The following is a 22623-nucleotide window of genomic DNA, read 5'->3' on the forward strand; positions in this document are numbered from 1 at the left end:
TTATGCTGATCCGTCTCTCTCTCTCTCTCCCGTTATTCTCTCTCTGGCCTGCCGTCACTGTGGGCTTTTCGTTCTCCATCAGTTGAATGCCAACAATAATGATCAGCGCACATGCTGTAAGATGCAGCGAGCATGTGTCCACCTGGCCAGCTGCATGCAAGTGTATGTCACTGAAGGGGAGGAGGATACCTTAACCGGACTCTTCAGTGTGAGGCTGAAATAGAACCAGTGCTCCCCTCTCTCTATCCTTCCCCCCCACCTCTCTCTTTTTCCTCCACTCTCTGTCTCCTTCTCGGTGGCTGGCCAAGCTCCTCTCCTCTGTGTCCTGCTCTCCACCTGGCCTCCATGAGTTTAATTGAGGACAAGCCATTCGTCCCTGGAAGGTAAGCAGCATAGCCGCGGGGTGTCAATTTTCAGAGCAATAAAAAGAGATTAGACAATAACAGAAAAAAAGAGGGGGGGATCAACAATGATGTCGCATTTATGATGAAGATGAAGGCTCAGACCTCACAGCGGACTCGTGGGACCTCCGGCAGGATTAGTGACGAGATCCTGATTATCCCACTCTGTAACAAATGAGTGCTTTTCTTTATCTGGTGGTCCAAGTTGAAGCCGTCACAACACTGACCATTTGCAAGACAGCCTGCCTTGATCCTGAGCCGCTTGCTGCACGTTGTTTATCTGGATGGGTTTGCCTGCATGCATGAACTGTTTCCTGTTGTTTTCGTTGTTGCTTGTGCAGACATATGTGATTGTGGCTCACTCAAAGCTCTCTTCGCAGAAAATCAATAAGTGTGGACAAAGACGGATTTTGTTGTGAAGTCCTTCTGTTGGATACAACATAATTTAACAAAGTGACTGAGCTCCAACTGCAGATGAGAATCAAAGGCAAATAGGAAATGAAAACAGCTGTTTGAGGGCATGACACTGACCTAATCAAAAGTTTCTTTTTCTATACTAATCAGAGATTAATCACACAATAGTTTGTGTGATATAGACTGATGAAGATGGTGATGTGCACATAGCCACAGAGGTCCATCTGAATATTATAAAACAACTTAAAATTATAAAGCTATTTTATAGCATTGTATATTAAAAAATATTTATGCCAAGTTAATCCAATTAGGATGAGCGACACGTCACATGACCAAAAGTTTGTAATTGCCTGCTTGCATCAGACCATTTATGATTAATTGCCTCAGTTGCAATCAGCTAAATGGCAATCTGTCCTCTATGTTACCACAACTGCAGAAGGTCTATGCTACAATCAAATCATGCGCCATCTCCCTTTGCTTAATTTATTTACCCGTATAATTCTGCTGACAACTGATTCACAGTTACATTAATATGATGCAGTGCTTGACTTCTTAAACACATCATGTGAACGCAGATTGCATCATATGTTAATTCTCCAGGTTACATAAGATATGTCGTATGCCCAGCAATGTTTGAAGGAGTTGCCTCCAACCATGCTGTCATGCCGCTAAAACTTGCTGTAAATATTGTACTGTGATGGCACTCGCTTGTCACTGTCAGTCACTCTCAGATGAGGTGGCAGTTCCACACAGCGACGGTGACAGTTGACTTTAATCTCACAAAGGTCTCACTAGGTTGTCGTGGCACGTACCACACAACACACTGGACATCATATTTGCTGCTTTGATTTTAAATACTGCTCAACTCAAAGGGCTTTACCACCGATTTCCAGCATCTAGTGTGGTAGAGTGCTGCTGGGTGAGGCTGTCGGTGGTATAATTATGTTGCCCTGAACTAGAACACAAGAGTTTGAGTTGTATGCACCATATCTTGCTTTCTTTTTTTTTTTCCTTTTTTCTTTTTTTTGTTGACTGGTTAGGCACCAGTCAAACAGGCCTAAAGACTGGTCAGCGGTCCTTGACAACCACCAGTTGCTAGGGAAAAAATGTGTATTCGTCAACCAATTGGCAAGTGGTTGCTGGAGGCTATGGGCCATCTGTGAAACTAGCTGCTAGAGCCACCGTCACAGAGGCCTAGACACCAGTAGGAGGCGCCCGGGCACCCACCAGTCAACAGGGAAAATATATCAATTCCTCGTCTGGTTGGTAAATGGTTGCTGGAGGCTGAAAGTGGTCACAAACAGACATTTGGTGCTGCACAAAAAAAAACCTCCTTGCAATTGCTTTGGTCACTAGTCAGTTGGTACAGTTGCCATAGTTTATATGGAAGATGCTGACTTGCCTGTAAACACTCGCCTAATGGTAGTGAAACTGTCTAGTGCTATGCTGTCTATTTGACTTCAGTGAAAATAAGCTGTGGATCACACATTTGTGATAAGTGTTTCACATCGCTGGGGAGGAATGTTGGCCCACTCTTCTTTCCAGAATTGTTTTAGTAATTCAGTCAAATTGAAGGCATGAAAAGAATTTCAATATGATTTAAGTTTTTTGGTTGAATTGTTGTTGTGTTTCAGATCATTGTCCATAACCCAAGTCCTCTTTAGCTTTATGGTACAAACTGATAGCTGGATATTATCCTTCAGGATTTTCTGGTGGAGAGTAGAATTCATGGTTTTAGTGTATTAGTTTTACACCAGCTATCTGAAAATGTAACTTTTGTTTGTTCAGCCAACAGAATATTTGCCCAAAGTCTTGGGTAGACGAGCCTTTGGGTTCTTTTTGGTCAGCATTGTTTTTTCCCCCATGCCATTTTTGCCCAGTTTGTTTAGTACTGTTGTATCATGAACACTCCCCATAAAAGGAGACAAGGGAGGCCTGAAGTTCTTTAGATGTTTTTCGGGGTTCTTTTGTGACCTCCTGGATGAGTTGATGACGTGTGCTTGGAGTGATTTTGGTAGAACATCCACTCCTGGAAGGTTCACTAGTGTTCAACTTATCTCCATTTGTGGATAATGGTTCTCATCATAGTTCACTGGAGTCCAAAGGAATTAAAAGGATCTTTCACTGTAGACCGTGGTATGATGGGTTGCTTTTAGAGATCTTTTAATTCTATTCAGTTCAATTCAAATTTAGCTATACAGTGCCAAACAGTTGCCTCAAGGCCCTTTTAGCCTACTTCACTTTGTCAGGCAGGTCCTATTTACATGAAGTATTGATTCAGCAGCTCTGCCAGGTAAAAAAAAAAAAAAAAGCTACATTTTTTATTTACTCTGGTTACATTTGTCTAGTGTTAAAATTAGTTTGATGTTCTGAAGCATCCTACTTTTAGAAATACTAAAAAAACAGAAAGGAAAAGGAAAGGGTCAAATACTTTTTTATGGCACTGTACACTTCTGTTTCACTCTAATAAGGATGATAATTTATAAACTAAACATAATGTTAAACCTGAAATTAGTGAGTGACACTATAAACCCCCCAGGAATTCATTTACAGAGGTCATTTCCCCATAGACGTCTATACAACCAGATATTTTTTCCCAATCAGAGGAGACGTGCCTGCTGGCTATTAGAGGGAATACAGGCTTAAGGCACTTCCACACTGGTTTCACTTTTCAGGTTATTTTTTTCAAGCATATTTGTAACACAAAAAGGCATAAATAAGTAAAAACTGCTCAATACTGCTTTGAAATGTACATATATAAACAGTGTAAATGCTCAAGGGACAGGGCTGGTAAATCAAGCCAAGCATGCAAAATTAAATGTGACACTTTGCATTCAGTTCACATTCGATCACAAACATTTTCTGATTCATAATGTCAATGCACATACACTGAGAGCCATTATAATGGAAAAGAGGGTAATTTACTTTAGATAAAAATACGAATCCTGTTGGTAACATTTTCTGAAGGAAAGAAAATGCTGGGTAACAGATTAACATTTAAACACAAATCAAAAATTGAGACTGGCTGGAAACCATGCAGATACACAACCATTGCCCTTGAACATGTGGTCTCTTTGCTCTTTCACTCGCTGACATGCCTGTCAGCCTTTAAATGGCTGCTCATCTCCGCTGACTACAGACATTTAATGGTTATGAGTGACAGTTCTACTTTCAGTGGCACCGCAAATCTCACAGTTTGATAGCCTGCCTCAGGCAAACTTGTTGCAAACTTAATAGATAACTTGTCATGCTGACAACAGCAGTAAAACTGCAGAAAGATTATTTTAAATATCCTCTGCAAACCACATGATTCTACAGGGTCAGAGAAGGAAAGGATAGAGTGCACATGTGCTTGAAAAATGAAATAATAAGTCAGGTAAGCAGGTGATATAAGGTACATTTCTCACGTCATCATCTGGAGGTCAAAGTCCTCGTGTCCCTGTATCAAAGGCGTCCAATTATTAGTTATTCAGGCAAGCTCAGAGACATGACAGTTGTGTCATAGCCCACTCAGCTTCAAAATACTCAATCTATCACAGCAGACCAATGACAGAGTTTATCTTTCCATAACAGCTCCCTTTTCATTTCCACACTCGCTATGCTGATCCGAGTATTTCATAAACTGCTGGTCTGCTGGGATTTTTCCCACACAGCCATGTCTAGTGTTTACAGAGAAAACCTCCAGTACATGGCAGCCCTCTGGGTGAAAGCACCTCGTTGATGCTAGATGTCAGTGGATGCAACCCTGGTGGATAATAACCAGACTGCCTTGAGCTGATATGAAGGCACCTCTGAATGCAAAACCTGTTAAACCTTGAAGCAGCAGAAAACTCGTCAGCAAATCTGCAACAACTATGTGACGCTATGATGTCAAAATGGGCCAAATGGGCCATGTCCACACTAATACATTTTCATTTGAAATTGCATCCTTTTGTCTCCATTTTTGTCACGGTCTGGAGGGCAGACCGTGGGGGATGTAGGAGAAAGGACCCAAAACGCAGACTTAATGGAATGAACAGTGGGTTTATTTACAGTGAGGTAATTGTACACCACACATTAAATCTCCAAAAGTGCTCCCTCGACTCCCGTGACGTGTCTTCTCCCAAGTGCTGGTATCCCGTGCTCTCTGCCCCTGTGCCTTCACACACCCCGTGTGTCTTGCAGTCCTGTGTTCCGCTGTCCTCCTGGGGAAAAACACAGACACAGCCGTTATGGCACCAACTCCGGCAGGCATACACTTTAACAACACTAGAAACACTGACATGGAGTCTAACTCAACGATCCTGCGCCGGAGGAAGCTCCATCGCTCTGTTAAGTAGCTCCCCCGACGATCCTGATCAGAAGCAGGTGTGTGGTAAGCTAGGCGTGACCAGCAGCTGGCAGGGCCACACCCATCAGGCCTGCAGGTGGCTGTCCTTCATCCTCCAGCCTCACACACACACACACACACCAGCATGGAACACAAGAGCACAGTGCAGCAAACATACATCCAATACACTAATAACAATAAAGGTCCACACTGTTCACGAACCCCGAGTCCCCGGAACCGGGTCCGTGACAATTTTGGCCTTCCGTCCACACTGAGACGGCGTTTTCAGTCAAGGAAAACGCAGTGTTTTGAAAACGCTTTCTAAAGCGGATACATTTGAAAACGCCGTTTGGACAGCGAACCCGGAGCCTTTTCGAAAACGATGACACATTTTTTCTATGCTCCGCTGCTTTTATATATAATTAAGAATGGATGTCTCTAATATATCTCAGACACAGTTTAAAGAAGTTGTACCCACCTGAAAACGTATTTATGAAGGGCAACCCATCAGACAAAAGTTGGCATAAAGGGACAGGAGCTTAAATGTCTTTTAGCGTCAAACAGAGGAGCTACACATAAACCCAATATAACATAAATAAGGATCATATTTTGAAATTTGAACTGTGCAAAGCTGCTTTTGTTTTATTATGGAGCTAATACAAAAATAAGCATATTATGATCCAATTAAAAGGAAGATGCACGCTTTCTCAGTTACAGAGCCAATTTAAAAAAAAAAAAAAGAAAAAGCTCAGTCAGTGCTTGGTGAGAGTGCTTGAGCTTAAAAACCAGCACACTTGAGAGAGAAGCATGTGCACATTCAGATCTGTGCAAAGGATGTTTATGATTAATATCAGCTTTAAATCTTCCAAAACCTGACAGTTTCCCCTCCCAAGAGATCTCATGAGATGAAAACATGTTTTGCACAGATCTGAGTGAACACACATTTTATCAGAACACATGCTCTCACAAACTGTATCTATCCCAGCAATAACAGGGCTGATCATTAATGTGGTAACAGTGTTGCTTTTAATCAATGCTGGAGATTAGATGCGGAAAGAAATACAAAGAATTGTTTCTTCAAGGTAATTAATTTGGGGAAGAAAAGGCTTTGGAATGATAGTAAACGTGTGCTACGCCAGTTCCATCACTGATTCCTAAAACACCTGAAGGGAAATTTACTTGATTGAGAATCCATTATTGTGCTGACACAAGAATGAAGTTCATGGAGTTGAGTGGTACTAAAATGGGTCACAGCTTTGTACTCCGCTGAGTCTCCTCCACTCAGACTGACTGGACATTTCGTCATTGACTGGCGTGCTGACTTGCATAGTAATGAAGCTTCATCCCTGTGATTGCCTAAGTCCTTGAACATCAATATTGCCTCTACATCATCTCTGGTAGCTATCCAACTCTTGCTCCGCATTTGGTCCCTGCACCATCCTTTCCTTCCCAATTTCCATTGTATTTTTCATTTTCTATCAAGCAAAGTGATGCACTGAATAGCAATCATTATCTTGGTTGCAAATAGCTGGGTAAGAAGAAGCCGACTGGCTAAAGAATATGAGAAGCATGAATGCCTCTGACAGTTTTCAAGTGATGGCGAGAAGACTCCATTAAGAATCTTCCAACAATGTGTTAGAAATCCTGGAGAGCCTGTCAACTCTGTTTCATGGCAGGGAATAAAAGAATCACACTCTCACCTCGGCCCATTATGTATCTCTTCGATCACTTCGGTGTCTGGATTGCAATTGCATGTGTGCTTGGTGAATCATGCTTAGACTGCAATTTCACAAGCTTTTTATTCCCAGAAAATCTGAGCACATTTGGTCTTAATCATAATTGTTTTGTTCCCTCAACCGCTTGTACCCCTGTTGTAAATCCTAAAAATGGCACCGTGCTTTAATTTTTTCCATCTGTCAATGCTTTTTAGATATTTGTATTTAATATGAACAGTCCTCAGCTTTTGCAGAGGATTATTTTTCTTCAAAACGGCTTTTTTAATTTATTTCTACATCTGATCCTGTAGGCTGCAGATATTTCTTGCAATAACAGCAGTAGGACAGCTTGTAGTGCACTACAGACAGTGTGCAGTGTTTGAAATGCTTCAGAAACAAAACAGTTTGCATTGATTTGATTTTACATAGTGACTACATATACTTCCTTTTTGCATGTTTTCATTTTTTTAGGATCCTAAGTTGAGTATTGACTTTTGTAAATTCCTGGATTATTTTCAGCTTTATTGACCATGAATTAATTCGAGTGGTGACATTTCAGATGGGAAATGCTTCAGACACGTCTGCTGTGTTTACCTCCACCATCTCCAAGGAGCATGACATCTTCATGGGTTCAGTCTACAGCTTATTCTGTGAGTCCACACAACATTTTTTTTATGCTTTATCCATCTTTAGCACAACTCAATCTCCTTTTCTTTCACAGGTGTACTGTCCATCATAGGCAACTCCACACTGCTACTTGTTGCTTATCACAAGCGGTCAACCTTGAAACCAGCAGAGTTCTTCATCATCAATCTCTCCATCAGTGACCTTGGGATGACACTCACTTTACTTCCACTGGCCATACCATCGGCGTTTTCACACAGGTATCGTAAAAGCTCCTTCTATATTTTTATTTCATTTCAACTTCAAATTCATTTATCAGTAATCATTAAATTTTTTTCTCTATTCACTATAAATAGCTACATGTTATAGCAAAAAAATGGAGATTGATAAACATTTTGTGTAGTTGTGGGCCTTAACTATATTTTCAATCTAGCCCCATGTGGAAGGGCCTCCACATTTAGTGCCATTCCTAACAAACTGATGTGAATTCACCAATTTCCTTCTGCATCAGGACCAGACTGTGGAGGCCTTTTACAGTGAACTCGTTGTCACGTTCAAGAAATCAGTTTGATTCGTTTTGTGACATGAAATAGAACCAAGATGGATCCATGCTTTCATATGTCACAGCAGAAACTGAGACTCATTAACATTTTTCCAATTTTCCTATTATCTAAATTTGGTAAACCAGTGTGAACTGCAGCCTCAGTTTCCTGTTGTCAGCAGACAGAATTGTCACCTCTTCTGCTGCTTTAGCCCTTCTACTTGAAGGTTCAATGTGCTGTGTTTTTAGAGATGCTCTTACCTTGGTTGTAACAAGTGGTTATTTGACATCATCATTCTCCTCAGACATCTGGCTTCACTCAAAGAACTGCTGCTCGCTGGATATTTTCTTTTCAGCTCGCGCTTGGTAAACCCTAGAGATGGTTGTGTGGGAAAATCCCAGTAGATCAGCAATTTATGAAATACTCAGACAAGTCTATTCAGCAATCCAGCAAAAGTAAATCCGCATTCTTCGGCATTTTGATGCTTACTTTAAATTTCAGCAGGGTGTCTTCATCGTGCCTACATGCCTAAATGTATCAACATATTGCCACGTATTTGGCTAATTAGATATTTGCTTTAATGAGCAGTTTAAACAGTTATACCAAATGAAATGCCCAGTGAGTATATGTTACAACATGTCTAACCTAAAAATCTACAAAAAAAATGACTTTTAACAGATTTCCTGTTAAAGTTTATGCAGTTCCTTTTTTTCTGTCACTCTGTCTAAATACCTACTTACATTTTCATCATTGACCTCAAACTCCAACTCTTGCTGTGAAAATCAACAGTGCAAAACTCTGAATGAAAACATCTTCAGTGGAGGACACTGCAGTTTCCAAGCCTGACGAAGACGTGTTACGTCACGAGCATTACCAGGTGTTTGCTTTCGGCTTTGTTTTTTGTTTTTGTCTTCACACTCACAGAGTTTTGCACTGTCAGTTTGCCCTGAGTTCAACAGCTACATCCCAAGAGAGGGCATCTGGCAAAACTGCGGTACATGTCATGAAAATGTCACCATTTCGGTAAACAAAAATAAATCTGTGGTCTCTGTCACTCACCACCATTCTTAGTTGCCAGATTTAGCTGCCTGTGAGTTGCTCTTCCCAGAAACTCATATTCAAATCAAGGGTCTCTGCTGTTACAAGGTGGAGGAGATCTAGTATGCATTTCATACGTGAAAAAGTGATCATAATCTGACTTGCAAAGAGCAATTCCAGCACTGCAGGAGAGCTTCAGTGCTCACAAAGAAACATTAAGGTGGAGCACATTTACGTGAGGTCTCTTGTCCTTGTTTTTTATTGACACAATATCCAGAGGTCCTTTGGTGCAATTAGCTTAGCAAACAGTCAGAAAATAGTCATCTATCAACCAAAAATATACTTTTTAAAAACAAAATAATGCGAACACTTTTGCAGACACAAGATACATGACGGCCTCCAGTAATAATAATGTACCTGATTTAAAATGTATTGTTCTAAATTAGCTTAACTGAACCTCTGGTTTTGAACAGGGGCTTATTGTTGTTAGAAGAGATTAATAATAACCAAGAAAGAATGAGAATGAGGAAAAGTGAGAACATTTTGGAAAGTGGTTTATTTCATCCTAAATGCCTGAATGCAACTGAAATGGATCATGTTCCAGCAGGTACTCTTAATACTGTATCAGATTGCAGAATAAATATAAACAAATTATATTGGAAATCTATGTTGGGGATGGAGAGGGCTTCCCAAAGCTTGTTATTATACTTCTATCCTCACACTCAATAAAAAGACCCTCCAAAGCTGTGACTGAAACTCTACAGTTACACTCAAACAGGGAGCAGTTTTCTGGGCCCTAGCCTCTATTACATTTTTTTTACTCATTGTCTGTGTGTACAGGTGGCTGTTTGGAGAAATCATCTGCCAGGTGTATGCTATGTGTGGAGTGCTGTTTGGTCTCTGCAGCTTGACAAACCTCACAGTGCTTTCCTTAGTGTGCTGCCTTAAAGTCTGTGTCCCCAACCACGGTGAGGGTGGAATAAATTGATAAGCATGATGTTGTCAAAGCTACAGAAAGTTTACCAGCAGCAGGAGTAAAACGAGCATAATAACTTCAAGGCACCTTTTTCTATTTCCTCTCTTATCAGGTAACAACTTCTCCTCGTCACATGCCCACCTCCTGGTGGCTGGAGTTTGGTGTTACGCATCTGTGTTTGCTCTGGGGCCACTGGCACACTGGGGACATTACAGTCTTGAGCCTTATGGGACAGCGTGCTGCATTGACTGGCATGCACCCAACTATGAGCTTTCAGCTTTGTCTTATATTATCTGCCTTTTCTTCTTTTGCTATGTAGTCCCCTGCACTATCATCTTCCTCTCCTACACTTTCATTCTGCTGACCGTGCGGGGCTCACGTCAGGCCGTCCAGCAGCATGTGTCACCACAGGCCAAGAGCACCAATGCACACGCTCTCATTGTCAAGGTCAGAGGTTATGGCTGTGTCGCTTCAGCACCACTGACTATAGCTTTTATAGCTAACAGGATCTGAGTAGGATATGAAAACATAAATAATTAGAAGGTTATAAATTAAATTGATTACTTTCTTTATCTCTGTACAGTCTTCTGATGCATATGTAGACTTCTGAGTGGATAGATTCAAAACTAAAGTTATAATACTTAAGATACATGTTTTCATACAAATTTGCCACTAACATGAAACTAAATTCTGCATGTCATGTTTTTTGTTCAATGTTGTTTGAATATCTGCATGCATATGTGTGAATGCTCCTTCTCCACAGCTGTCTGTAGCAGTGTGCATAGGCTTCCTGGCTGCTTGGTCTCCATATGCTGTCGTGGCCATGTGGGCTGCTTTTGGGGATGCCACGCAAGTTCCTCCTGCTGCTTTTGCCCTTGCTGCAGTGTTTGCCAAGTCTTCTACCATCTACAACCCTATGGTCTACCTCCTGTGTAAGCCCAACTTTCGCGAGTGTTTATACAGAGACACTTCGATGTTACGACAGATGATCTACAGGGGCAGTCCGCAGTCCGAGCCGAAAGAACGATTCGGATCCACATCACAGCGCAACAAGGACATGAGCGTCTCCACGCGCTTTTCAAATGGACAGCAGGAGAGCTACGGGGCGTGTCTGCACTGCACTGACAATGCAGCTCTGTGTCATGTGACACCCCAAAGGACTGCCTGCATCCTGACTGGATCCACCTACACAGAGGTGACAGTCGGCCAACTCTCAGCCAAACCACAGGCCGAGTTCCTCTAGTGGAACAGCCTGATTCTTTCATAAAGCAAACAAAGGACGACACGTGATCAAAAAGACAAAGAGGTTACTGAACAATAAAGTCTCAATGAGACTTCACCACCTTTGCAAGGACCTTTCATGTCATCCTTTCTGAGTGACTCTTTCATTGTGAAATGAAAACATGATACAAAAACTTCTCGGAAGATTTGCCACAAAAAAGTATACTTGCAATGTCTTGACGTCTACTTCTGTGTCAGCTTGTTTCCTGTTTCATTTAAATGTGCAGTAATTTAACAGGATTCCAAGAGAGCAGAAAATGAGACAGCAGAACCCCCTCCAGCTTAAAGGTTAATTAGGAAAATGTGTACCTCAGTGTGCATCATGAGGATAAACTATGTTTAATATTCCACCAGCGCCAACTGAGTATATTATAAGGCAAGGCAAGGCAAGGCAAGGCAAGGCAAGGCAAGGCAAGTTTATTTGTATAGCACAATTCAACAACAAGGTGATTCAAAGTGCTTTACAGAGACATTAGAAACAAGAACAAATAAAAAGCATGATTTAAAATTGATTAAAACAAGCAAATAAACTAACTAACTAATTAACAAACAAACAAACAAACAAACAAAACAGTATATAAAATCAAAACAGATAAAATCAGAACAGTAGATAAAATCAGTAGTTAAATGTAAGTTTTGAAATTTAAGCTTAAAGTGTGGATTTGGTGTTTTATTCAAATGCAGCTGAGAATAGGTGAGTCTTCAACCTGGATTTAAATAAACTGAGTGTTTCAGCTGATCTGAGGCTTTCTGGGAGTTTGTTCCAGATATAAGGAGCATAAAAGCTGAATGCAGCTTCTCCGTGTCTGGTTCTGACTCTGGGAACTGATAAAAGACCGGATCCAGATGACCTGAGGGATCTGGAAGGTTCATACTGGGTCAGGAGGTCATTGATGTATTTTGGTCCTAAACCATTCAGAGCTTTATAGGCCAGCATCAGAACTTTAAAGTCTATCCTCTGACGGACAGGCAGCCAGTGTAAGGACCTCAGAGCTGGACTGATGTGGTCCACTTTTTTGGTCTTAGTAAGGACTCGAGCAGCAGAGTTCTGAATGAGCTGTAGTTGTCTGACTGATTTTTTAGGTAGACCTGTAAAGATGCTGTTACAGTAATCAAGCCTACTAAAGATGAATGCATGGACTAGTTTTTCCAGGTCCTGTTGAGACATCAGAGCTTTTATCCTTGATATATTCTTGAGGTGATAGTAAGCTGACTTTGTTATTGTCTTAATGTGTTTTTCTAAGTTTAGGTCTGCATCCATCACTACACCCAAATTTCTCGCCTGGTTTGTGGTTTTTAGATGTATAGATTGAAGTTCTCTGGTGACCTGTAATCGTTTTTCTTTGGCGCCAAAGACTATTACCTCAGTTTTGTTTTTGTTTAGCTGGAGAAAATTGTGGCACAACCAGTCATTGATTTCCTCAATGCATTTACCAAGAGCCTGTACAGGGCCTCGGTCTCCTGGTGACATTGTGATATATATTTGTGTGTCATCTGCATAGCTGTGATAGTTTATTTTGTTGTTGTTTATAATCTGTGCCAGTGGGAGCATGTAGATGTTAAACAGAAGGGGTCCCACGATGGAACCTTGGGGAACTCCACATGTGATACTTGTCTGCTCAGATGTGAAGTTACCTATTGATACAAAGTATTTCCTGTTTTCTAAGTATGTTTTGAACCAGTTTAGTACAGTTCCTGAAAGACCTGTCCAGTTCTCCAGTCGTTTGAGTAATATGTTGTGGTCAACTGTATCAAATGCTGCACTGAGATCCAGTAAAACTAGGACTGACATTTTTCCACTGTCTGTATTCAGACATATGTCATTAAACACTTTGGTCAGAGCAGTTTCAGTGCTGTGGTTCTGTCTAAAACCTGACTGGAAGGCATCGTAGCAATTATTCTGTTTTAAGAAGTAACTGAGCTGTTGAGAAACTGCTTTTTCAATGATCTTACTTAAAAACGGGAGATTTGAGATCGGCCTGTAGTTGTTCATTTGTGTCTTGTCAAGATTGTCCTTTTTCAGTATAGGTTTGATTACAGCAGTTTTTAGTGATTCTGGAAACACACCTGATAATAAAGAAAAGTTGACGATCTGTAACAGGTCTGACTCTAAAGTCTTTGAGACCTTTTTGAAAAAACTTGTTGGCAGGACATCTAAACAGCAGGAGGAGGAGTTCAGTTGACCTAAGATGTCCTCCAGGTCTTTGCTGTTAATAGGTTGAAACTGTTTCATGGTGTTTAAACAGTTTTTTGGTGGACACAGTACATATCCTGGATCTGCTGTTGATGTACCAATTGCTTGTCTAATTTTTTGGATTTTTTCAGTGAAGAATTTGGCAAAGTCATTGCAGGCCATGGTCGAATGAAGTTCAGCTGCCACTGACACAGGAGGGTTTGTTAGCCTGTCAACTGTAGAAAATAAGACCCGAGCATTATGGCTGTTTTTAGTGATGATGTCAGAGAAGTAGGACCTCCTTGCATTCCTCAGTTGTAAATTATAATTGTGAAGTTTCTCTTTATAAATGTCATAATGAACCTGGAGGTTTGTTTTTCTCCATCTGCGCTCAGCTTTCCTACACTCTCTTTTTTCTTTTTTCACCAGTGTGGAGTTTCTCCATGGAGACTTTTTCCTTCCAGAGATAACCTTCACCTTAATGGGAGCAATAGTGTCCATTACATTTAACATGTTAGCATTGAAGCTATTGACGAGCTCATTGACTGACCCTCTGGGCAGGTCAGGTGTTAATGGGAAGACCTGGTTAAAAATTGCACTACTGTGTTCAGTTATACACCGTTTTGTGATCACTGTTGTTGATATATTTGTGTGGGCTGAGATTTTACTTTCAAAGAAAACACAGTAATGATCAGACAGGCCCACATCAGACACAGTAACCTTTGAAATGCTCAGGCCTTTGGAGATCAGTAGGTCAAGAGTGTGTCCTCTATTATGTGTGGCCTCTGTTACATGCTGAGTCAGCCCAAATTTGCCCAGAGTGTTACTCAGGTCTTTAGTCCCTTTGTCCTGAGGGTTGTCCACATGAATGTTAAAATCCCCAACAATAATTACACAGTCAAAATCAACACAGATCACAGACAGCAGTTCACTGAGGTCATTAAAAAAGTCTGTGCAGTATTTGGGAGGCCTGTAAACATTAAGAAACACAACTTTGGATGGGGCCTTCAGCTGTAAAGCCACATATTCAAAAGACTGAAAACTTCCAGGAGATAGCTGCTTACATTGAAATGATTCATTAAATAAGAACGTATTGCAGTCAAGGACTGTGAAAAAGATTGTTTAGGTTTCTTTACATTGAGGACCGTGATACTGTACGTAAAGGGGTATTCAACCTAAAATGATCAAGTATTCACCGCCTGTAGGAGTGAATGTCTGATCTAATGTTTTGTCCTTGTCAATAGTGGGATGTACTGTAACTGAGACATAAAATCAAACTGGCAGCTGCAGTTTTCTGAGATGAACAACACAACCAAATTTCCCCACTTCGTCCAGCCTGCAGGGTCTTTGAGAGGTTTAATGTTAGAGAGAGTGCTGTAAGCAGAAGATCACTTCAGTCAAGAGGCCTGTACTTGCAGGGCTCCAGTGCAGCATGTAACCTGCAGTCATTTTCTAAACAGAGACTGTAGAACAAAATAGTTCCACATTAATTTGTACATAAGTTTAGATTTTTATTTCATAAAAAGCACTGCATGTGACTCCCTTTGGTTTACAGAAACTCCCATTTCAGTTGTGGGGCCTCGCTTCTCTTCTTATTTGGATCTTAGCAAACCAATATTAAAGGGAACCCACGCTATTAAGAAAACTTAATAACCTGTCATTTCAAATCATTCTATTTAAACAATCGACTGATTAGGAATCAAGGAAAATCAGTTTCAGCAATATTTTACATCAGTACAAAGAGAAAGATTTCCAAAGTAGGCCATGGTTAAGACTGAAGGTCCTTGAGAATTATTTTGCTTTACAGAGATTTTGTCTTGCAGTTTATTTTCTGCTAAAAATATGCATTTACATCCATTAGTTAAAAAAGCGATTCCTTTACAGCAACGATGATGTCTTTTCATCCATGTCAATGCAAAAATACAAAGAACTATGTTAGATTTAATTTTAGTTTCTTTTATAATGTGGTCCTGTGCTGTGTGACATCATGTGTATGTATATATGTTTAAAAAGTATCATGTATGTATTTATTTCATTATAAAAAAAAGTTCTTGTTTAGTATTATTTACTAAAAACACAAAAACAAACGGATCATTGCATTGTTTTGGGGGCACAGAAAGTTGCATCATCTGACAGAAAGTGAGATTTCAGAAAGATTGAAATAATTTCAAATTATTCATAAAAACACTTTAAAACATGAGGGGAAATTGTAAACACAAATTTTACTGAAAACGATCGTAGAACAGAGATTATAATGGAATGTTTAAAATCAGCTCTTATTTTCTGTGAATGAGGCAATCTTAAATTTTTTTTTTCCGAGCACTTTAATTATCTGTGAGGAAGCTGCTTTGCTGGGTGTTCATTAACTTGGGAGCACAGCAGGTTCAAATTTACTGCCAATGCAATTTTCCATAAAGCAGTTTATTGACATTATAGGAGACACCTCTGTTTAAAATTCCACGGATGGTGTGCGTTGAGCATGAAATTTGCTCTCAGTTTTTAGAGAACTGCATTAGCGTTTTTGTGAAGAAGCTGGATTTGAAAAATGAAGCCAAATCATCCAAATGTCCTGCTTGTCCTGCAGTGGATATGGCATTTCTGGAAGGGAAAAAGGCATAAATAAATGAATAAATATTGGTCTGAATGAGGATAACCTTGGACAGCTTTGGTTTTAGGACTTGAGAAACAACCATCTTTGTGTGCCACACACAACATTTCAAGAGAAATCTTTCTGAGAAGGCTAATCAAAAATCAAAATTCACATTGATAGCAAAGCTGCAACTGTGAGGTTGCCTTTCCTATGACGATTACATGCATGTGCGTTTTAAAACATATAAGAAGCCCCATCTCTGTAATGAAAAGTAAAATCTATAGGGCATATGACCTAAAGTGATGTACTTGTATTTTTGCTAAACTGAGCTGAAATGAAAATCTTAACCGCAATCCCAACAGGGAGCACAAGAAAATATGCATGAAGGATCAACTTAGATGCAAAGTAATTTATTTTCCCCCAGTTTGAAAAAAAAAAGTGCCTGTAGGATAAGCTTTCACTGGCAACCAATATAGGGAAGCAATGAGATACAGCCAGAGGAGGAATTAAAAGAAAAATAACTGATATGGCACATCGCATTAAGAGAAACTGGCAGTATAGTCCTACTTGGGTGCATACTGTAGCTGGGTGCATTTTTGAAACTGTGTATAAAAACAATTATTTACCTTTTTGATTACTGAGACTAATCATGTGAGATTCTTCATTCTGGTCCGTGCAGTCTGTTTGTAGAGCCAGATGGAAATTGATCGGTAAACATGATTGAGATTATTACTGAGTACACAGTTTTACCATTAAAGACTAAGTTTACCCAGCACAGCACTCAATTATGAAATAAAGCTTCAATTCAACAGCCACTTCAGAAATAATCGCTGCTTCGCTTATCTTCATGTGAATTTCCTCTTTTCAGTCCCAATCTCCATCACCAACTCTCTTATCCTCAGTTTGTCTGTTCCTCTTAAAAGCCCAGAATATGACTTCCCATACCAACTGTTCTTGTGCACTCAGACAACTCAAGACATCATTTTAGTGCAAAACACAATTTATTTTGGCGGGTTTAATTCTCTGCTAGTCGTCACTGCCTTGAAGGTCACTAGAAGAAGGATTTTTGCTCTTAAACATGGATATGTGAGAGAAAGGCAGGTCTATGAGAGACAAAGGAGAGAGATTAAAAACTCCTCTATGAGTTTAGGCTCTTTCATCTTACCTCTGGTCGAGGAAAACCACAGTCATACCTGGCAGAATCACCCTGATGTCAGGCTGTGACCTCCTGTGTAAATTAAAATGTATCTGGTTATCATAGTGCACTGAATCACATATTTTACTAACACTGAACTAATTTTTCAGTCAATTAGTTGATTAATCAGTCTATCAGCTAAGATTTCTGTTGGATCAATGAATTGCTTAATATGGAGCCTATTTTCTTTCTTGGCTCTATATGATGTTAGGGAGAGCAAATATCCATAACACGGTCATCCAGGAGAATATCTCTGACTATGACTGCAGCGGTTCCACCCAGCTGTTATTCACACTTCCTCTTTATGAGCAGCATCCAATCAGATAATAATTTAATTTGGAGGAGCTAAAATTGCTTCATGCAAAACAAGGATGAACTTTATAAGATAAATACTCATTATTTTGAACCGTAACACATGCACAGTGACTAAAGATTTGGTGCTGGAAATGAGCAGAAAAGGTCCATTTTATTTAATTAATTTATTTTTAAAAATTTTAAGTAGAATTTTAAATCAGTTAAAATCTTGGAAAATGAGGTCAAAATTTAGCACTCTATGATACACATACAAAGTATTTACGGTAACTCTCTAAGTAAATTAGTGTTTAAGATCCAGGACGTGATGTTAAAAAGCTGACATAAAATACGTTTATTAAACACAGTATGTTTTTATTAGAATAATGAAAAGAAATATAAAGAAAACAAATGACCTGAAAATGATTATTCAGCAGAAAAACCAGACATGAAAGTTAGTGTTAGGTGCAACACTACATCTCAGCAAGATTTAACATTACAACTAAGGTCTGCAATAGACTGTGAGTAATTACTGTGCACTTCTTGTAAGGTTTCACTATATTTCATCTTCAACAGAGGGTGAAAGTTACATTCTAACCCAAACTTTGACACCGTGGCTCTGCTTGGTTTTTCCCAGCATGCTGGTGCCCTCTAGTGCATACAAACAGAAAGACAGTGGAAAGACAATAAGCCTTCATTTAGTTATATGTAAACAGATATTGTAGAAAGGTGTATGATTATTATTATAAATTTTGGGGGGAAATAATACATTTTCACATATCAAAGGGGGGGAAAACAAGGAAGAAAATAAAAAACTGAACCACAAAGAGCAGAGGAACAAATGTGCTGTCTATTGATTAATGGAATATACACACTTTCTGGCCACTTCATTAGATGCACATTGATAGTACCTGGTTGGACCTTATTTTGCCTTATTTCAAAACTGCCCTAATTCTTCATGGTATAGAAATGCTGGGAAGATTCCTCACCGATTTTGGTCCATATTGAGATGATAGCATCAGTTGCTGCAGGTTTGTCAGCTGCACATCCATGATGCTAATCTCCCCTTCCACCACATCCCAAAAGTGGATTGAAACTGGCATGTTATCCTGCTGGAAGCAGCCATCAGATGATCTGTACACTGTTCATAAAGTGATGGATATGGTCAGCAACAACACTCAGGAAGGCTGTGACATTTAAATGATGCTCAGCTGGTACACCATTAAACCACCACCACCAGTTTGAATCAAGTCTTTCAAGCTTTCATGTTGTTTACATCAAATTCTGCCCATTTTGTAGTGAAACTGATACTCATCATACATGGCAACACTTTTCCAGTCTTCTGTTGTCCAAATTTGGTCAACTTTTGCGAAGTGTAGTCTTCGTTTCCTGTTTTTAGTTGACAGGAGGGGCACCCAGTGTGGTCTTCTGCAGCCAATCCCATCTGTTTCAAAGTTTGACATGCTGTGGGTTCAGAGAAGCTCCCCGGTATACATTGGCTGTAATGAGCAGTTGTTTGACTTCAAAGTGGTTGTGCGGAACATGCCAATAGATCAGCAATTTTTAAAATGCTCAGCCCCCCATCTGGCTCCAACAGTCTAGTATCTTTCGTCCTCATTCTGATGCTCACTCTGAACTTTAGCAGGTTGTCTTCACTATGCTTACATGCCTAAATGCAGTGATTTACTGCCATGTGATTGGCTGACTAGATATTTGTGTTATCTGTGTTATATCTTTATCTCTGACCAACGCCCGGTCGAAGATAAACATATCAGGTCAATGCTGATGCTGATGGACATCTGAAACAGGCAGTTCATGCTTGAATTTGTTGAACAGAACAAGGGAACAGAAAACCTTAAGGACAAAGTGGCAAATAAAGACTAACACCTCCTTCAACCTCCTATATATTGGAATAACATTAAGCTGCGTAATCTTTATTTTTCCAATACCCATAATTCCATAAAATTCATCTTTATGTATCCTGTAGCTGTAAATAAGTGGTGGATAAAATTACTTTTAAACTTATTACTGCATTAACACATCCCAAGCAGATACTGGATGTCTGCAGACACTGTCCATTGCCTGGGGATGAGCTCCAACTGAAACAGGTGATCAAACCTTCATCCCGCATGTGTTTGAAGGAGAAACTGGGGAAAACATACACGATAACAGGTAGCACATGCAAACTCCACAGATAAGACCGCTGCCTGAGCATGAACTCTGCTGTGAGCACTAAAAACTGAGCCACAATGTTACTGTGGCAAAAGAGTCAGTACGTCAGTACGTTCCAAAACTGGTATTTAGGTTTACATTTTAAGATGTGCTTCTGCATACTGGCGCTTTTTGCAGAATGCAAGCCAGCATGTTTTTGAGGGTTTTTTTGTCTGTGTCAGCTACACATAATGCATGACTGTCAAAGTACAAAGTGCCGTTATGATGGAGTATATCCCAGTTGTACGCATTCTGCATGCAGCAATACATATTTTGTAAGAGCAGCTGTGGTATGCATTAAAGGGAAAAAATATTCAGTTTGGGATGCAGCCCAGAAAATTAAAAACACCTGTGTGTGTCTGTGCACTCCTAAATAAGATACAGTATGACAATCTCGTGCTGCACCCTCGTGCTTTTCCTTCACATGTCCACTGGTCATTAGGACCAAAAATATATTAAATCATTTTGAGGATTTAAACACAAGTAGAAGAAGTAGAAACACCAAACATCAGATTACCACATGAGAAGCATTTATGATGGACTGCTTTAAGAATCCACACCTGATCATGTGTGAAATGAAACTTGTCAGACTTTACAGCAGTAATCGCAGTAATTTGTTACTTTTTCTTTCAATACAACATCTGTCAGTGAGAGAAATTATATAATCACATAGGTTTTTAAATGACTTTCCTTTTTTTACATGAATAAGTTAAGAGTCTGAGGACAAACCAGTTTGACTCACTGAATTTAAGCCCACTGGGGCATGAAGCCTCTGAAAAGCATTGCTTGTGAGCTGTTTTCTTTAAGACATAAAACATTAGCTAATGTGTAAAAAAAAAATAAAAAAAAATTGAATTGTTACATGATTCTGAGTGTGCTTTAGTTTTAAGAAACATCAGTTTAACAGAAACATAAAACAGTTATTTAGTGCTTTTCTTGCACAAATGGACAACCTAAAACTAAAAAGGAGTCATGCTGTCAAATGTGACAAACAGTAGGCCAATTATATCTTTTTTTATATCAATACAATTGCATTTTTTTACTTTGTGATTTTCTCCCATTAATATCTCTTTCTTCAGATCTAAATGTATAAGGTCTTCATCTTAAGCAGATGTCACTCAGATATGCACAAAATATGAAGTAGCTTATCTTAACTGCATCCATAAACTGTGCCCCCTCAATCATTAGCAAATAAATTAAGCATAGAATAGAATAGTTTCGATTTTAGTGTAGAAGTTGGAAGCAGTATAACATAGCATTACCTAAAGTCTAAGTAAAACCAGGGCCATCACTGCCTTCTGGTTGGCGCCTCAGGTCAATCTGGTCCCACACCTCCAGACTCACAAACAGCTTCTTCCCCTGGGCCATTCGGACTGTCAATAAACACTATCCCCCCACGCCCCACGCACACGCACCTCACCAATCTGAGCCAATGTTTGAGTAACCTTATCACTCAGGCCACTCACACACGGACTCTATTCAGACCAAGTCTTTTCTTTGCACTACCTCCAAGCACTCTGTGACTATTTTGTTCTCCAGTGTGTGACTTTCTATTATTTATATATATTCCCTTGTTTTGTATATATATCCCTCTTGATTGATTCCTGTTTGCTATTTATCCCTGCTGTCTACTATTTATATTTTATTCTGGCACAGTTGGTGTGCAGTACCCACAATTTTGTTGTACATGTACAGTGACAATAAAGGACTATTCTATTCTATTCTATGTAGATTAAAGCTCTCCTTGAGGAAAGTACTTACATATAACAAATTAAGAGTTGTTTCCATGCTGTTATCATACATTATCAAACATTATATTGTATATTAAATAGTACTCTCAACTGGGACTGGTGGAAAAGTTGAGAATTGGGAGTGGGCAGTTTTATGGAGTACTTGCATATATGTATGTCTTGGTAACTTTATTGTAGTGGTGATTGGGGCATAAGAGTACTTTAGGTACTTAACATATGGGATCTCCATGGAGTATGACGTTTGCAGATGACAATGTGAACTATGGTGAGAGTAGGGAGCAACTGGCAAACAGCCTGGAGGGAAGAAGAATAAATGTCAGTAGACATAAGACAAAATACATGTGTGCAAATGACAGGGAGAGATGTGTCAGAGTGAAGCTGCAAGGAGTAGAGGTAGTTAAGGTAGATTAGTTTACCTGGGAGAGAAGGATGTTAGGTTAGGGTGAGATGGATTCAGATGATCTGTGGCGACTATTAAAGGGAGCAGCGAAAAAGGAAAAAGAAAATAGGCCATATTTTCTGGATAGATGGATGGAATTCAAAATCCTGCTCCTCACATACAAGGTCTTAAATAATCAGGCCCCATCTTATCTTAATGACCTTGTAGTACCATATCACCCTATTAGAGCACTTCGCTCTCGCTCTGCAGGCCTACTTGTTGTTCCTAGAGTATTTAAAAGTAGAATGGGAGGCAGAGCCTTCAGATTTCAGGCCCCTCTTCTGTGGAACCAGCTTCCAGTTTGGATTCGGGAGACAGACACTATCTCTACTTTCAAGATTAGGCTTAAAACTTTCCTTTTTGCTAAAGCATATAGTTAGGGCTGGACCAGGTGACCCTGAATCCTCCCTTAGTTATGCTGCAATAGACGTAGGCTGCCGGGGGATTCCCATGATGCATTGAGTTTTTCCTTTCCAGTCACCTTTCTCACTCACTATGTATTAACAGACCTCTCTGCATTGAATCATATCTGTTATTAACCTCTGTCTCTCTTCCACAGCATGCCTTTTATCCTGTCTTCCTTCTCTCACCCCAACCGGTCGCAGCAGATGGCCGCCCCTCCCTGAGCCTGGTTCTGCCGGAGGTTTCTTCCTGTTAAAAGGGAGTTTTTCCT

At 39.8% G+C, this 22623-nt stretch overlaps 1 protein-coding gene and 2 long non-coding RNA genes across 3 annotated transcripts; 1 reads left to right on the plus strand and 2 right to left on the minus strand.

The window, feature by feature from the left end:
- Nucleotides 1–225: 225 nt before the first annotated feature.
- On the plus strand, nucleotides 226–11985 carry opn7d (opsin 7, group member d). Its single transcript, XM_085444417.1, has 6 exons — nucleotides 226–383; nucleotides 7399–7489; nucleotides 7561–7723; nucleotides 9884–10011; nucleotides 10132–10466; nucleotides 10783–11985. Exons 2-6 carry the CDS (start codon nucleotides 7399–7401, stop codon nucleotides 11260–11262), a joined length of 1197 nt encoding a protein of 398 aa, XP_085300543.1. The 5' UTR covers nucleotides 226–383; the 3' UTR covers nucleotides 11263–11985.
- Nucleotides 4819–5371, minus strand: LOC146684566 (uncharacterized). Its single transcript, XR_014917303.1, has 2 exons — nucleotides 5078–5371; nucleotides 4819–4999 (listed from the first exon to the last, which is right to left on the minus strand). It is a non-coding gene; the product is annotated as an uncharacterized LOC146684566 (long non-coding RNA).
- Nucleotides 11986–15283: 3298 nt separating the features above from the next.
- LOC146684567 (uncharacterized) lies at nucleotides 15284–22559 on the minus strand. Its single transcript, XR_014917219.1, has 4 exons — nucleotides 18539–22559; nucleotides 17229–17291; nucleotides 16690–16743; nucleotides 15284–16071 (listed from the first exon to the last, which is right to left on the minus strand). It is a non-coding gene; the product is annotated as an uncharacterized LOC146684567 (long non-coding RNA).
- Between the last annotated feature and the right edge of the window lie 64 nt (nucleotides 22560–22623).

Source organism: Copadichromis virginalis, linkage group LG20 (genome assembly GCF_057382275.1).
Source record: "Copadichromis virginalis isolate Kocher_CV1m ecotype Utaka linkage group LG20, C_Virginalis_male_GT1.1, whole genome shotgun sequence".
Taxonomy (NCBI): Eukaryota; Metazoa; Chordata; class Actinopteri; order Cichliformes; family Cichlidae; genus Copadichromis; species Copadichromis virginalis.